Source organism: Hippocampus zosterae, chromosome 11, assembly GCF_025434085.1.
Source record: "Hippocampus zosterae strain Florida chromosome 11, ASM2543408v3, whole genome shotgun sequence".
NCBI classification, from domain to species: domain Eukaryota; kingdom Metazoa; phylum Chordata; class Actinopteri; order Syngnathiformes; family Syngnathidae; genus Hippocampus; species Hippocampus zosterae.
In genome coordinates this window covers 430,906-446,765 of record NC_067461.1, presented here as the reverse complement: position 1 = coordinate 446,765, position 15,860 = coordinate 430,906, and the positions used below count along the sequence as shown (strand labels likewise).

The window sequence follows — 15,860 nt, the reverse complement described above, 5'->3', positions numbered from 1 at the left end:
GGGGAACTAGTGGCCAGATAAGAAACGAGTGACAAGGGCGGAATGCTGGGCCTAAACTCGAAGCCATTGTGTCCTCGTACAATATACGACTTCCTGTCCATGCCAGACGCCACACACTCACAAAGGCGTAAGTCAACTCAATTTAAAATTTATAGATGGATAGATCGATAGCATACACACACACACACACACACTGACACACACACAAAAGAGACGTACGTAAATGTATAGAGGCAAACACACACAAAGCAACACATCCACATACAGTACATGGGATTCCATTGTGGACTCAGCCCAGGGCAAGTGAAGGAGGGAAAGACCCAGGCAGGGTGAGCGAGCGAGCGAGAGACAGATAGAGAGAGAGAGAGACTACAAAAGTGAGAGTCACCCCCAACGTCCCCTCTCACGCACCCGCAAAGTGCGTCCGGACTGCAAGCAACTTGCTGACTTTCTCTCTGGTTTTTTTTTCGGGGTCAAAAGTCATCCAGAACTTTTGGAGCGCTTTCCTTGGATTCCGTGACCCGTCGGTACTTCCCGCAGGCGCAGCCAGAAAGACTGGGCTTCATCATCCCGCCTTGCTCAAGGGCGTTTGCTCGGACCGGCCCCACCGTGCCGCTCGTCGGCCCAAGCGCAAGTTTCTCAGCTTCGAGCCCGCAGGCGACATCGCGCCATCAACGAGATCGTCAGGTAGTTGCTTGGCGCGCATCTCCAACACAAACGCACATGCGCAGCCTCTCAGCCTTCCGCCAGGTCTTCGCCAAGATGTTGCGCTCCCGTTTACAGAAAATTGAAATGGATCAAATCTCGGACTATGTTGCGTAGGAACAACTGCTCGTATCGTCATAGTACACGTGCTTTGAAGCGCCGCGGCCTCGTGAGGGAATTCACAAGCCGGATTTGGCTGCTTGGTGTGCGAGTGAGCGTGAGCTGTGGCCTACAGCTGCTCTCATCTTGCCTTTGTGTGGGGGACGGTCAAAGAAACGGCTGCAAGTGCATCGACGAAAAGGAACACCGCGTGAACGCACGGATGGTGACGCCAAAAGTTGGGGTATTCAATAGCTAGCCGGCTTTTTGCGGTCAACATCGATTGACACGATTGCGTTTTCCGGCCCGAAGTGGCGGAAAATGGCGAAGCCGACAGGTGGAACCGTAAAGGCTGATTTCGGAAGACCAAAGTCAACTTGTTCTATTGCTTTTTATTAATGTATTTTTTTTAGCTCATTCATTTTTGAAAAGTTATTTTTTTATGACTCGTTCCCCAAGAATATGAAATGGAACGTAAAGTTTTGTCGTGCTAGCCCGTGGGAACGTGGCCAGAGTCATCTCAAGTTCGTATGCTTTCCAAACTTCTTGAAGAAGCCAACAAAGATGAGAAAACGGGTGCAAATGGTTGCTTTACCAGCGCACGCACAAAAACGCGCGTGGAGTATTCAGAACTCGAAATAAAAAAGTTGGATGATGAAAGAAGGCTTTTGTTCCGCTGGTATTTGCTAGGTAGTTTGGTTTTATGTGTTTTGAGAGTTTTGTATGTCTTCATCCCTCAATGCTTCTTTAGTTGCCCACAAACACTCATTTCAAAAAAACATCCTGAGGTGCAAGAAAGACAGACTGGGAGAGAGACGCCGAGAGAATTATGGCAGCAGGATGGAGAACAATGCTGAGTGCTGCCCCCCCCCGCCCCCCACACACACAGGTCAAGCAAAAGTCTATACAAGGAAGTAATATTGTTATTAAGTATCCCAAGTGTATTTCGGGAAGACATGAACACACACACACACACATCAGCACCTCAGGGTGTCCCAAAGACAGGAAGGGAGGGGCATTTAAGAAAAAAAAGGCGGCAGTCCCCCTCCCAAAAATATTTGATTGGTTCTGCAGTTTGTGGTCGGCTCAAAAGAAAAAAAAAAACGTTTGGGTCTTTGACCTGAAGGCCTTCAAGAGCCTTCAAGGCCGTCTCGCGTGCATCTGTGCAAATGTGTGAAATGGCATCGAAGCAGAAACACCCCCGGAAGGCGCCGGCGCAAAAGGGGCGCCTTTGAATGCTCCCCAGCCGATTTTTTTTTTTACAATCCGCAAAGTGACGTCGCGTGCTCGGAGCGACGGGCGCAGACGCCGCAGATGGGCCTTTCCCTTCCGATTCAAAATGGCGCCACGACCAGACAGTCGAAGAAAAACGACAAGCGTTGTGTGGTCAAATTCGGAAGTTTCCATTGCTGAGTGGAAGTCTGACTTGAGTTTCTACACAAATAGCGGCAAAAGACTCGTGCGTGTGGGAGTATGTATGCATGTTTCTCTTCCCAAGAGAGCTTTGGGGGGGGGGGGGGTGAGTGTGGGAACCAAAAGCTCTACTAAGATGAGAAATGTATATTTTGAAAAGCGCTCAAATTAAGGGCTTTGCGAGTCAATGCGAATCGCTGCCTTGAGCCCAAATGACGCAAAGTCTTCTCTCTATTCAGGAGAAAGGCGTTTTGGGGGGGTCACGATTTGTCAAAATACATCACAGGTCAGGAATTGCAAGACACTTCACACTCCATTTCTCCTTGCGCTGGAGCTCGGGGGTGCTGGGGGTGCTTTTCACTACTCCCTGTCCACATCTCGTAGTGAAGGTTCCAAAATGAATTTCTATGTTTTGTACTTCGAGGCAAGAACGTGACTTTGGCCGAGTGGTAGCCGGCATCCAAAGAGCCAGTGAGGAAATCAATGGCAGACTGGAGTCTGCTGGGAAACTTCCTGGAGGAAGTACAGGAACACTCCACCTCCATTGGCAAGGTACACACACACACACACACACACACACACACACACACACACACACACATCAAACTGCACATGACTGAGCTACTTTGAGGTCCCCCTGCACTTGTGTCCATGTCGCCTTGGCCGCCGGGGGGCAGTATAAAACGTACAGTCCATAATACACACACACACACGGAAGACCTTTTATCATTTTTCACCGAGCATAATATACACGAGTGCAGTCTTGTGCTATTTTTCCTGTCTCAAGTCTGATATAGTGCTCCGTTTGTGTTCAAACTTTTAGTTTGCAAGTACTGTAGCCGGTCGTTTCGATTTCGATAACCCGTCGGTGGTCTTTTACATCGTGTGTTAGCATTAAGCTAAGACTTTTATTTCCATGACCATACCCGGAAGTACCCGGGAGTTCTAATCGCGGTCATTTCGTTCCACAAATGAGGCGCTGACGTAATGAAGAATATTCCTCGAAGAGTGGAAAGGACTATTTGGTCAAAACAAAACAAAGTGGCGTTTGTTGCCCAACTCAAATTATCCTCAAAATGAGAGTAGTTTGGGCGTGGTTTTTTTTCTCTCCCTCTCCCTCCCTTGTGGTTTCGTTCTGACTTCCGGGTTGAGTGAACGCTGGCGCGTTTTGGCTGCCGCTGCTCAACCCGTATTGTTTTGTGTTTTTTTGTTATTGTAAAGTGTCCTTGGGTGTCTTGAAAGGCGCTTATAAATAAAATGTATTATTATTATTATTGTTATTATAAAGTGACAGGGAGGTTTGCGCTCGCAGGTGTGGTTGACCATCCTGTTCATCTTCCGCATCCTGGTCCTCGGGACGGCGGCCGAGTCGTCTTGGGGTGACGAGCAGGAGGACTTCAACTGCGACACGGAGCAGCCCGGCTGCGAGAACGTTTGCTACGACAAGGCCTTCCCCATCGCGCACATACGATACTGGGTACGCCACGCGGCGGTACTTTGGCTTGCCGGCGTTGACACACATTCCGCTCCGAGATAGCCTGGCACAATTTTTTTTGCGGGGGGGGGGGGGGGGGGGTGTAATGGGAGAGGGGCTAAATTTAGCGGCGGTTCTCAGTTGAAGTTGCAGAAGAGTCTGAAAAAGACTAGGACGTATTTTTTGTGAAATAAGACAATTAATTGCCTTGAAGGACGTATTCAACATTTCGTCTATTTTTGTTTATTGCGTGCATTATTTTGTCGAGAGGACTTACTTGAAAGTATACTGCGGTTTTTCCATGTGACGTCTCGTGTCAATGTCTGGAAGAGAAAAAAAAATCAATTGGAATGTTACAATTTCAGGTGCTGCAGATCGTGTTCGTTTCCACGCCCAGCCTGGTGTACATGGGCCACGCCATGCACACGGTGCGGCGGGAGGAGAAGCGGCGCAACCGAGAGGAGGAGGAGGATGACGACGACGACCCGGGAGGGGGCGACGACGATGAGGAGCAAGGCGGCAAGGATGACAAGGAATCGGCCAAGGGAAAGAAAGCGAGACCGTCGGCGGGCAGGGTGCGCCTGAAGGGGGCGCTGCTGCAGACCTACGTGCTGAGTATCCTCATCAGGAGCATCATGGAGGTAAACGCTGACGCCATTTGCGTTTCTGGCAACAGAGCCGGACTGTCAATCCAAACATGAAACAAAAAACGATGACATAACTTTGCCTTACGGAAGTCTGCTAGCTTGAGGCTAACGCAGAATGGGAAATGCAATGTACAGGCTAACGAAACTAGCATCGATGTTGCAGTAATAGATAGTTCCTTTATTTGTTGTGTGAGGGAAATTAGACCGTCCCAGCAGCAATTTTCACAATTGCACCCAAAAAATACTTAGAGCAACAGATATTTGAATACAAACGGTGCAGCAACACACATCGACAACAGTTCCGTGTGGCACAATGACAAAACAAAAGCGATTCTGATTAGCATTTGTGAGAAACGAATGCATTTGTCTCAAATAAAAGAGAAACATAAAAAGTAGCCGACTGCAGTTATGATATGATATGATACAAGAGATATGTTGTTCCATGCAGGTGGTGTTTCTCTGCCTCCAGTACTTCCTGTATGGAATATTCCTGAACCCTCTTTATGTGTGCAAGGTAAAAACAAACAAACGTGATTTTCAAGTTTGTTTTTTCCCCCCCCGGCCAATAAGTGCCACTCTGCGTGCGTGCGTGGTTAGGCTTGGCCGTGTCCGCACCTGGTCAACTGTTACGTTTCACGGCCCACCGAGAAGAACGTCTTCATCGTGTTCATGTTGGCCGTGTCGGGCGTGTCCCTGGTGCTCAGCGTGCTGGAGCTCCACCACCTGGCCTGGAGGCATTGCTGCAGGTAAATGGCCGAAACGCGTGTCTGTATTTCTTGCTCCAGCATTGATGGCCATCATCATTTACTTCTTTCATGGAATATTACAACCATTTCTTACTATTTCAGCCGCCGTTTCAACACATTTGAACATGGAGAAGCAAATAACGCAGGTCAATAGCAACTTTTAATCAGAGATGGCTTTGCATGACCCAAAACGTATTTTTGATGCTGATTTAAAAAAAAAAAGCTTGCAAAATATGGAGTTTACTATGTGTCGTTATTTGTACGTATCAAGTTTCAGAAAAAAAATACACTTGTTGCTGAAGCTAACCTCATAAATGTTACTAAATATGTTACGACACAACTTATTGCATTAGTTTTGGTGTTATCGTTCTTCTTATTATTATTCAGGAAAAAACGGGGGCAGTAAAAAAAAAAAGTTGGAAAAATGTGTTCTAATTCCTGCCAAACGTAATGTTTTGTGACAATCATAAAGAACAAAACTGTTTCCACCCGTACAAACATCCTCTTTGCAGGCGCTTTTTGGTGTCCAGGAAACTGGCGGCCGCCACCGAGACATCTCAACCCAAACAAGTCCACATGTCTCCGCCTCCGCCGCGGCCGTCCACCCCGCCTCCCGAATTCAGCCAATGCGTGATGGGCTCCTCTCACTTCCTGGCGCTGCCCTTCCCCAACCACCGGCTGGCCCACCAGCAGAACTCGGTCAACATGGCGGCCGAGCAGCACAAGATGACGGCGGGCGCAGGCGGCGACGAGGGCCTACTGCCGATGAGCTGTTACTCGGTCGGCTGGCGCGGCGCCGCCGACGTGGCCGCCTGCTACGACGCCGCCGACTGCCTGCGGATCCAAAATCCCGGCGGCGCCGAGCGTCTGCTGCTGTGCGCCACCGATGCCGTCGCTTGCCCCAAGGACAAACGACGACTGAGCAAAACCAGCGGCGGCAGCGGGCGAACGCGAGCCGATGACCTCGCCATCTGACAACGAAGGCCCGCTCGGCTGCCGGCTCCAACTTGTGACGCGCGCAGTCGACACTGCGGTCCTTCATCTTGAAGCCTCCGAGGAGCGTTCCGCTCTTTACACCTGACCCCCTGGTAATAAAACCAACTGAAAGCATAATGGTGGGACTCGGGCTAAACGGTCCAATTTTAACTTTTCAAAGACAAACAAGAAGGGCTGCGGGCAGGCCACCAAAATAAAAGGTCATCGAGAAGGCCGTGTATTTGGCTCCGCCACTGAACAGCAACTAGAGCACTTCACAATCAATATCTATCTCGTAAGTATTCGCTCTTTTAGTACCCACCGATACTATGGACTGAACCCTCTCGTACTTTTCATTATAAAAAAAAAAAAAGTCATTTAACACTATGCCAAAAAATTGTGAAGAAAGGCCTTTCTTTCTGAAGCAGATGCCACAGTATAGCGCCTGCTACTGGCTTGTTCAAAACTGATTGTGTCAGGCTGTCGACATAAAACTGTACAGAGTCAAAATATTAATAATAATGCATCAGATTTATGCGGCGCTTCTCACTGCCGTCTATACTCCCTTTGAAAAGTAACCCGACGGACACTTGAGCGTATTAGCGCTGCTAGACGCTAGCGTCGCCACCGCTAAACGCTAACACCAGGCGCCGTGCAATACAGTGTCAGCCTAATTCTGATGAACATTTGATGAGAACACATGTGGGTAATGGCAGTGGACATCAAGTGATGAGCAGATCCACAACTCTGCCTTGGATGTCACCAACTTTTGACAAAAAAAAAACTGAGGACGTCAAACCAGAATGCTGAAACTATCACAACAACGTGCCTTTGCTATTCAAGTATTCATTCACCGTAGTTCTCACACATTCATGCTTACAACTAATCTTGAAAAAAAAAAAAACAAACTTACAAAAAAATATAAAGATATATTTTGCAGGATTTTGTTTCTTGGAAAAAAAACAGTTTTATTAATTTTTTCTGTATTTTTTTCAAGATTTCTTTCTATGAGTGTTTATTCTTGTAATCTTTTTTCGGTAATAAAATATGACTTTTCGGCAATATTGCATCTATTCATTCAACATTCATTCAACATTGTTTTGCAGCTAAAACGAGCTGCAAAACAAACAATCATCTTCTCCTTTTTCTTCCTGTTCCCATGGCAGGATGAGAATTCCCAGCAGGGCACCAAAGTGTAAGTGGAAATATGAGGAATGTTTGGGAACCTCGTCCCGTTGTCACTGTTCCCGTACGCCATTTTAGCTTAATGACGTCAAGGCATGCGTAACACGTCACCGCCTCCTAGCAGAATCTCAGTGCGCATGCCCGGAAAAACAACAGCCCTTTCGCCCACGTGAGCAAGTAGAATTGGTGAACGGCCGAGCTACATGGATAACTTTGATATTGAGGTTTAGTATTTACTCGAGTCATAATTTGGCTACAATTTAAGTAGGAGAATAATTTACGTGAACGTCGTGAGGTTTCGCGGCGCGTTTGGCTTCCCGTGTTTGCATTTATGTTCAGATGACCAAATTCCGACGAATTACTAAAATACAGTGCATACGTGTAGTACATTGAACACACACGCAGCTAAAATGTTAAATTAATAAAATGAATGCAAATAATTTATCACGTAAGAAAATGCGACACAAATAAAAGCATTAAATCCCAACATCAACGATAAGCTCCAGAAAGACCAATCAGTTATTCGTCAATATATATTTAAAAAAATGAATTGATGCTCAAAGTCCAGCCATGGTGATGAGTGGTTGTGGACGAGCGGCAAGGAAGAGGAAGAAAAAGCGCACCGGCGCGCTCCAATCGGGTATAAAATGTCATTGCGTCAATACAAGTTGTTGCGCGATACACTTGTCACCTATTTTCACGTCTCCTAATATGTCCTATTGTTGTCAAGTTTCTCTGAGCCACCGGCCCGAGTACGTGGAGCTGCTCAGGTTTCTTCACCAGCGAGGATTTGCGTCAACACCGCTGCAACCTGCGCTCTTCCCTGGTTTTCACAAATTTATAGTCAATCTGAAACAGACCGATGGACCATTCATGTGGCCAAAAGCGTAATAACGTTTGCTTGTTGCTCGTCTCTTCAGACACAGGCCGAGGTCTGCGGGCTCTGAGGAGCATAAAGGTAAGATGAGGTCACCGTCCAGTCACGTTCCCCAAATTTGAGCCCAAGAACCAGGAAATGCTGAAAGCCGCTCTCTGCTGTCCCAAGCCCGACCAACTGATGATTTCACTGCCCGAGTCTTGTTTGCTTACGACCTCCACCGTGTTGGACAGCTACCTTGGGCGCTACATCAAGAGGTAATTACAACACTGCTCTGAACGTAGCCCACGCTGATATGCACGCACTTGCTTCGAGATAAAAATAGCTTCCTTCCCTACTTGAAGGATCCCAGGCCAATTCTGATTTCAACTTGCTGATTTGTAGTCGTAAAAGTAGTCCTAGGCATAATAATAGTAGTAACCGTAGTAGGAGTAATAGTGGTCGAGTTGAGAGGCCACGCCCACATCGCTCCTTCCTTCCAGTGTCCCAACACTTTTGTCCGCTCAGCTGGACGCCACGGCCGTCGCCTCTATTGGCTCTCTGCGTCTTCCTGGTGTGTGAGCGGCACAGAGGAGCGGACGCCGACTGGTCCCCGTACATCGGCGCCCTTCCCGCCTCCTACACGTGTGCCGCCTATCTCGCGTACGACGTGGCGGCTCTCCTTCCCGTCGGAATGCGGCGGCGAGCTTTGGAGCAGAAGGACGCCGTGCGGGAAATGCACTCGTCCAATCGGGATTTTTTTAAGTGGGTTTATTTTTGAAATGGATGCGCTCGGGGTTTGTCACGTCACTGACGTGTGATGTTTCCGTTCAAGGACTTTGCAGCCGATTCTCAGTCGGCCGGTGGAGGACGTGTTGACGTTTGAAGCTCTGAGGTCCTGGAAAACTGGACTTGCCGACAGTACTTGAGCACATTGGCCGAGCGAGACGTCATGAAATGTGGATGTGTTGTCCAGGTGGGCGTGGTGCAGCGTCAACACCCGCTCCGTCTTCATGCGTCACCCGTCCAACCGATTTTTGTGTGGCCGGGACGACTACGCGCTGGCTCCCTTTTTGGATTTGCTTAACCACCACCCCGACGTGCAGGTAGACGTCACCTTGTCTAATATGCGGTCCGCCGTCTTCACCGTCGTTTATCCGTCAGGTCAAAGCGGGCTTCAACCACGAGACCAAAAGCTACGAGATCAGGAGCGTGGGCGGGACTCGGGCATTCCAGCAGGCCTTCATCAACTACGGTTGCCATGACAACCAGCGCCTGCTGCTGGAGTACGGCTTTGTCGCCGCCGGCAACCCGCACGGCGTGGTCTACTTGGACGCAGGTGCGTCACAGTACGCGCAAGGCAGTTGGAGTCGGAATGGTACGAGTGGTGGTGTAGCGCTTGTGCTAATAGCATCGTGGTAGCGGTGGTACGTGTCAAAGTCGTACTCGGGTAATAGTATCAGACATTATAGTAGTAGCCTTGATCGTAGTTGTTTAGTAGTAGCTGTAATGCTAGTCGAGTGGTAGTTATAGGCGAGGCAATAGTGTTAGCATTGGTAGTAGTGGTATGCGAGTTGCAAGTGGAGGTGCAACGGTCGCTGATGGATTGTGGGATACTAAAGTCCACATTATAATGATACAATGGTAGGCTCGGTCTCGGATTAGCAGTATCGGGGTAGTAGCTGCAGTAGTAACGAGAGTAGGTTTAGAGTGGTAGTAATAGCAGACGAGTAGTCATATTAGCAATAGTCAGGGGTGCCGAACCTTTTTTTTTTTTGGACTGATGGATCTACTTCTCAAGCATCCAACCTCCCACGATGCACGTGCAACCGCCGCACGTGGACCTGAAAAATAAAGTCCAACAAGGGCGAAATGCAGACGTTTGTTGTTGTGCAGAAATGCTGCGCCGGCTTGTGAAAGGAGACACGAGGAGTCTGGAGCAGAAGATGAAGTTCCTCGCAAACAACAACTTCCTCAAGTCAGACGCTTTCTTCTCACTCAGATGCATCCAACACGTTGTTCTCCTTTTCTTAATGATGATGATGATGATTAGCGTAGCCGTCCGGTCATCATGCAATCCTTTGTGTCGCCCTCAGAAATTTGACTGTGAGCAGTGAAGGTCCCGGCTGGAGGCTGATGACCATCCTCAGACTGATGTCACTGCCTCAAACTCTCCGGTAAAAACCCTCTTCCGCTACGTGACGGTTCGGATCAACGGTCTGAATCTGCATTGTTTTCCCTGCCTCCCGTAGCCACCAGTGGAAGGCGGTGCTGCGCGGCCAAGCGGTAGGCGAGGAGGCCGAGCGTACGAGCCTGCGGACGGCACAGGCGTTGTGCCAAAGACTCCTACGAGACACGCTGGCGGCTTTGGATAAGGTTTCGGATGACGTCTGAACACCGAACACGTTTTAGTTATTTACATTTGTCCTTGAGAATGTTTTTTATTTAATATGTCTCATCACCGGTCATTGCTTCTTTTATTTTATTTTTTTTCCCCATACAGATCTCCAAGCTCCTCCAAGATGGGGAGCCCCGGCTCGGGGAGCAGCTGCGGCTGGTCCAGTCACTGCGGCTGGAGGAGAAATGCATCTTGGGAAGATGCCTTGAATCACTGAGCGCCTCCCTAGGTGAGGTGAACCCACCGGATGTGGGCGACGTGTGCTGATGTGAAGACAGCGGCGTTCCGTCAGGGCCAGCTAGGCCTTCTCTGCTGGCCTAAACATTCTCAGAAAAGTAAATTTAATCAATTAAATTTTCTGAGAATAACAAATTTAATTCATGTTATTTTATTTTCATAAATATGTCAACAAAATTATTCTCTGTATTATTTGTCATATTATTTCCACTTAGTCGAGTGGCTTTCAATGTTATTTTAAAGAACATCGAAAGTCACTCGAGAAATAACTTATTTATTATGGTAGAATTTTTAACCAATCATATTTCAGATAGCTTGTGTTGTCAGGTAAACTACTTGCTCGGGGCCTTCAGATGAAACAGAGCAGGCCCAGTCAGCTTGCAATAGCCAATCAGATCACGAGTCTGCCCCGGGCTTATGTCGTCACTGGACGTGCGCGTTTGGTGATTGGATGAGCGCCTGCCGGAGGGAGCTGTTGCTGCATTTTGAGCCAAAATGGCCGAAGGAGAAGACGTTGATCAGGTTGCAGGACTACTTTCCAAACAATTTTCAAGACGGACCTTCCACTGGATTTACCAATTGAAGTTGTTTTACCAAGGCGGCAAGGAAACATCAGAGCACGGCTGGCCACTTACAAGCTACGGTGCGCTTAAAAACGTTTGGGGACACTCGCGTAGATCTGCAGCTCAGTGAACAGGCACGACATTGGTGAGTCAATGAATTTTATTTTACATTTCTTCTTCTTATAGAGGTTATTTGCTGTTGTATAGCCTATTCTCAAAATGCAAATGATTTTTATTTTCAAAGAATATTTTGTTTTGTTTGGTGTCTTACATGAAACTGCGACATTGCGCAATTTATTGGACAGACTTGTTTATGATCACACAGCGTCATTTAGGTGGTATTTTATTTAGTATTTTTTAAATATCTTTTTATTTTTGACAATATCTGTAAATGTAGTTTCCTGCTCTTAATTGTGAATGCATACTTGTTGGTTTGAAATGCTCCTGAAATGAAGTGCTGCCTGACGAGCCTATTTTGTTTATGTATGTGACGTCACTGAAGGCCTAAGGTTGAAATGCACGGCCCGCCATTGTGTGAAGAGATGCCCCGAAGGCAGACACACAGACGGTCGTCGCTTCCACGCCAAAACATATCAAGAAAGTAACCAGAAACTATGAGAAGACTCCTCTTCGATTGGCTTTATTGAACATTCATTAATAGAGCATCAGGGGCACTGTGTGCCACGCTGTGAGAACCCAGCAAGACCCCCCCCCACCCCCCCCCAAAAAAAATAATGGCCCCATCAGAATAGACTCGCTGTCCAATGAAAGAGAATGGTCACATTTCAACCACAGCCTTTTTCTTGCGCTGGAGTTGAACATCCTCCATGGCGGCCGCCGCTTCCTGCAGAGGAACCGCCTCCTCGGGCTGAGGTCTGCAGGGACCACACGCCAACACAATGTCAATGTGGCACGAGCCCGCAAACGCATCTTCAGAAGAAGGCGAGTACCCTCACATGTAAATGATTTTGTTCATCCACCACCGGTCGAAAGGATCTGGCGTGGTGATACGGGCTCACAATTATTGTAATCGTGATATTCAGTCCGGTCAGTGGTGTCGACTTTGTTTTGTGTTAGTGTCACTCGTTTAGTGTTTCACTTGAATGTTTTCACCGTCTCCGTTGTCGCTTTATTGTTCTTTGATGTTGTCCGTAAAAGCGCTTTGTTACAGTTATGGAACGAGCTCTATATAACTCAAGTTGTTTGGCATAGTTATGTGGTACTCCACACCAACAGGGGGCAGCACGAGGTAGAAGGTTCAACCCGAACAGCCGTTTAAATGCGTCGGTGAGTCGATGAGGGCACGAATACCAACGTGGCGTGTTTGCGCATACGTAAGATTCAAATGCAATCTCGATTAAAATGAGACATTGCTGTAAACGTTCGCTGAGGTCGCTCGACCCACTGGGAACTTTCACTTCTCGCAACAACGATGGGAATATTTCCGCCTTGCGTACCTGAGTATTCCCGATGACATCTTCTCCATGATGTCCCTGAGAATGTCTGCCCGCAGGTTGTTAGGAGAGCAAAGCCGTACGTCATACCGAGTGCCGGCTCAAATTCCACACACACAGACGTTTAGCCAAGGATACGCAGGTATCGTCCCTGCTGGGATGAGGACGCCAACCACACTTGAGGGTTGAGGAACGACACGGAGGCAGACTTCAAGAACATCAACCTGCTGTCGGGGGGATCCAGCTGCAACCAAACAAGACACGGACCTTTAAGCAAAACATAAATTAAAAAAAAAGTGCACTAGGGAACACTCCAGTGAAGATTGCGCCATCTCACGGCACAAATGAGAAGCGCAAATCCACTCACTTGCAGGTCTTGGTAGGACGTCACCCAGTGGCCGCCGACTGCCAACGCACTGATGATGTCATGCTTGTGTAGGAGGAACGTGGCCTCCTCTTCCCCTTCCTCCTTGTCCTGCTCCTTCTCTTGCAGACTAACTTGAGTCAAGAAGCACAAATTTCATCCTCTGGACATATACATATATCGGAATGTTTTTTTTTTTCCTAAATACGTACCTCCTTGGTCGACAACTATGTCCACTCCCAGACCCCCAGTCTCCTCCATGACCGCCGGAAGAAGCTCCGATGGGTTTTTGTAGACGGGAATCACCCTCACTGGTCGGGCAAAAAAAAAAAACACACATTTTAGCTAGATTGTTGTGAAATGTCAAATTGTCATGAAAAGCCCTCCGTGCATCAAGCCATCCATTTTCTTTGATCGTTTGGAAGAACTGCGAGGCTCACAACTCGTCCTCGGCGTGACGCGTACGCACCTACGCTGGGTCTTAGCTGCTCCAAGAAGGTGTGCTGCTGCTGCGAGTGCGACGTAGTCAGTACCCTCACGCCGTGGTAGCACGCCAGCTGAATGCACATCAAGCCAAAAGGCTGTGTGGGGGGGGGGGGGGGGGGGGAGAAAACGCACACATAGGAGGTCTAAACAAAATGTTGATCGCGCTCGCAGCAGACGGGACGCGGCACGTACGCTGGCGCCATCCGCCACCAGGAGCGTCTGACCGGCCGCCATTCGAGCGTGCGTGTGGAGGGCGCTGTACGCTCGCAGGCCGTCTTCCAGTGCCGCCGCCGCGCCGGTGCAGCTCAGTTTCTCCGCTTTGGGAACTGCACAAAAAAGCCGATGACTTCAGTTTGTGAGAGCGCATGCCCTGGGGCTGGAGTGAAATGAGAGCAGGAATCGCTTCAGAACAAGGCCCATGTCGTGTATGCGAAGAGGAGTCCACGCTACCTAGATACTGTTCATTCATGTCGATGACATCACTGAGACCCGAGCAGACGGAGTCCAGCGGCAGAATGCCTAGCAAAGGGGTTACACGGCAAAGCTGACGTTTGTGTTGCAAGCACGCGACGCGTTATGAGTGACCTACCGACAACTTCATCGTTGGGTTGGAAGAAGGTGACTTTTGGACCCACTATAAGGATGACAGATTTTTTTTAACATTTGTAACAGGGAGGAGTCGCGGAGAGTTTCACAAGGTCATCAAAAAAGTCAATCAAAAGGGTGAAAAGAAACGTGTCAAAGAAAACAGTGAATCGTTTGTCTTACAGCTATACGAGTAAGAAGCGCGAGGATTTGTATTTTTTTAACATGGCTGCATTCACTGCGTCATTTTTTTTCACTGCGTCATACATGTACATACTGTTCAAGTGTGAGATGCCTAAACTAGTCCCACTTCCGACGCCCTGTCGTTTCATTTCCTCGAAATCGATGCATCCTGCCTAATCTTTGTCGTGTGAATGCAACATCGCCATCTACTGGCATCCAATTGTCATTTCAGTGGTTTACAAATTTGATTTTTAGAAAGACCACCCTTGGGCACCTATACGTTGAAGTACACACTTGACCAATCCGTGGCCATAAATGGTTGGATTCCAGTGACTAAATTTAAAACTGCACAGCGGTAGAACATTTCACGTCGTTTCCCAGTCTGTGAACTTTAACGAAGGTTTTTTTTTTTGTACACAACTTTCTGAAGGGAAGTAAATAGTTCCTCCTCCTCCTCTGTTTGTGGGTGGTCACTAATCATTTTTGAGCTTCCCACCTTGTTGTACAACGCCCGCCAGCTCCCTGCCGAGGGGAATCGCATCTCTCTGCAGGCCCACGTCTTCCAGAAACTGGAGCGTGCAACAAACCGAGAGTATCAAGTGTGTGATTATTTCAAGCATGATCTGATACTATTTCAAGGTTGCAATGCAGATGAGATGAGATGATTCTATTATTGCCTTGAGGTCCACCGGGCTGAGGCTACACGCCTTCACGTGAATTCTGACGTCATGGCTGCCCAAGACCTCAGGAAGCGTCTAGAGAGGGAATCGTCACAAAGAGAGGTGATGCTCGACAGCTATCCGGAGCCTTAACAGCCTGACGTACGATCGCCCTCTTCAGAAAACAGTTGAATTCCTTTTGCTGGCACAAACAAGACGCGATCTCACCATTTCCTGGTTGACGAACTTGAGCTCGTTGCCGCTAATTTGGCAGAATAAACCCTTCATGTTATCACAGCCCCCCCTTTTCCCCCAAATGTTTTTCAGATGAAATTCGAATGGAATTGATATTCATACAAAGCAACGAATTGGCGTTTCTGTTTACTTTGTGCGTGTCACGTGACCACCTTTTCCTACTTCGTTTGTTCTCAAGCAGCGAAGCCAAGTGATGATTTATGTTATAGCGCCCTCGCTTGAACATTTCTAGCCACTACTCTTTCATGGTCACACGCCTTCATTTCTGTGCTTCAACTTCATCGTCTTTTTATTTGTTTTCTATCGCTTTTCTTTTGGGCATTGGAAGGTGTAGCGTTCTCATTTCACTGTGCGCCACACTCACAAGAAAGGCGATTCTGTTGTTGGTGGAAGAGCTCCAAAAGAAGTATTGAACTCTCTGGGTGGCCACCTCAGAAAGAGCAACTTCCAGTACTGTAATGTCCCCTTTTACGTCATGCAATGGTTGGCCGGATAGTAATTATGTAACAATGTAAAAGTCCGTTTTTCCAATCAAAGTTAACAAAACAAGGATCCGCATTTGTTGATTATCCTCTG

General features: G+C 48.0%; 3 protein-coding genes and 1 long non-coding RNA gene across 4 annotated transcripts; 3 read left to right on the top strand and 1 right to left on the bottom strand.

Annotated features, from left to right (window-relative positions):
* The first annotated feature begins 239 nt into the window (after positions 1-239).
* LOC127610300 (gap junction alpha-5 protein-like) lies at positions 240-6,353 on the top strand. The gene is made up of 7 exons (XM_052080267.1): positions 240-687; positions 2,642-2,769; positions 3,530-3,694; positions 4,057-4,332; positions 4,787-4,852; positions 4,936-5,084; positions 5,597-6,353. Exons 2-7 carry the CDS (start codon positions 2,701-2,703, stop codon positions 6,057-6,059), a joined length of 1,188 nt encoding a protein of 395 aa, XP_051936227.1. The 5' UTR covers positions 240-687; positions 2,642-2,700; the 3' UTR covers positions 6,060-6,353.
* Positions 6,354-6,357: 4 nt separating this feature from the next.
* Positions 6,358-7,121, top strand: LOC127610317 (uncharacterized). Its single transcript, XR_007964808.1, has 2 exons — positions 6,358-6,432; positions 6,635-7,121. It is a non-coding gene; the product is annotated as an uncharacterized LOC127610317 (long non-coding RNA).
* A 245-nt stretch (positions 7,122-7,366) lies between these two features.
* Positions 7,367-12,041, top strand: LOC127610298 (SET domain-containing protein 4-like). The gene is made up of 12 exons (XM_052080264.1): positions 7,367-7,884; positions 7,975-8,070; positions 8,165-8,202; positions 8,290-8,378; positions 8,629-8,865; positions 8,936-8,995; positions 9,077-9,206; positions 9,265-9,439; positions 9,997-10,078; positions 10,197-10,277; positions 10,353-10,476; positions 10,604-12,041. Exons 1-12 carry the CDS (start codon positions 7,815-7,817, stop codon positions 10,763-10,765), a joined length of 1,344 nt encoding a protein of 447 aa, XP_051936224.1. The 5' UTR covers positions 7,367-7,814; the 3' UTR covers positions 10,766-12,041.
* Positions 11,923-15,431, bottom strand: LOC127610302 (quinone oxidoreductase-like protein 1). Its single transcript, XM_052080269.1, has 12 exons — positions 15,258-15,431; positions 15,048-15,125; positions 14,867-14,939; positions 14,192-14,236; positions 14,053-14,121; positions 13,795-13,928; positions 13,586-13,697; positions 13,329-13,427; positions 13,120-13,250; positions 12,891-12,996; positions 12,756-12,801; positions 11,923-12,173 (listed from the first exon to the last, which is right to left on the bottom strand). The coding sequence occupies exons 1-12, from the start codon at positions 15,315-15,317 to the stop codon at positions 12,077-12,079; spliced, it is 1,050 nt and encodes a 349-aa protein (XP_051936229.1). The 5' UTR covers positions 15,318-15,431; the 3' UTR covers positions 11,923-12,076.
* Positions 15,432-15,860: the final 429 nt, after the last annotated feature.

Bases quoted from the DNA above. Each gene is read 5' to 3' on its own strand.
- LOC127610302 (XM_052080269.1), bottom strand. From the start codon at position 15,317: ATGAAGGGTTTATTCTGCCAAATTAGCGGCAACGAGCTCAAGTTCGTC. The intron at 12,997-13,119 runs GTGAGTGGATTT...GTTTGGTTGCAG, and splicing joins CGTCCTACCAAGACCTGCAA to CTGGATCCCCCCGACAGCAG. The intron at 12,802-12,890 runs GTATCCTTGGCT...ACCTGCGGGCAG, and splicing joins CCAGCAGGGACGATACCTGC to ACATTCTCAGGGACATCATG.
- LOC127610298 (XM_052080264.1), top strand. From the start codon at position 7,815: ATGGTGATGAGTGGTTGTGGACGAGCGGCAAGGAAGAGGAAGAAAAAG. The intron at 8,379-8,628 runs GTAATTACAACA...TTGTCCGCTCAG, and splicing joins CTTGGGCGCTACATCAAGAG to CTGGACGCCACGGCCGTCGC. The intron at 10,477-10,603 runs GTTTCGGATGAC...TTCCCCATACAG, and splicing joins CGCTGGCGGCTTTGGATAAG to ATCTCCAAGCTCCTCCAAGA.
- LOC127610300 (XM_052080267.1), top strand. From the start codon at position 2,701: ATGGCAGACTGGAGTCTGCTGGGAAACTTCCTGGAGGAAGTACAGGAA. The intron at 2,770-3,529 runs GTACACACACAC...TTGCGCTCGCAG, and splicing joins ACTCCACCTCCATTGGCAAG to GTGTGGTTGACCATCCTGTT. The intron at 4,333-4,786 runs GTAAACGCTGAC...TGTTCCATGCAG, and splicing joins TCATCAGGAGCATCATGGAG to GTGGTGTTTCTCTGCCTCCA.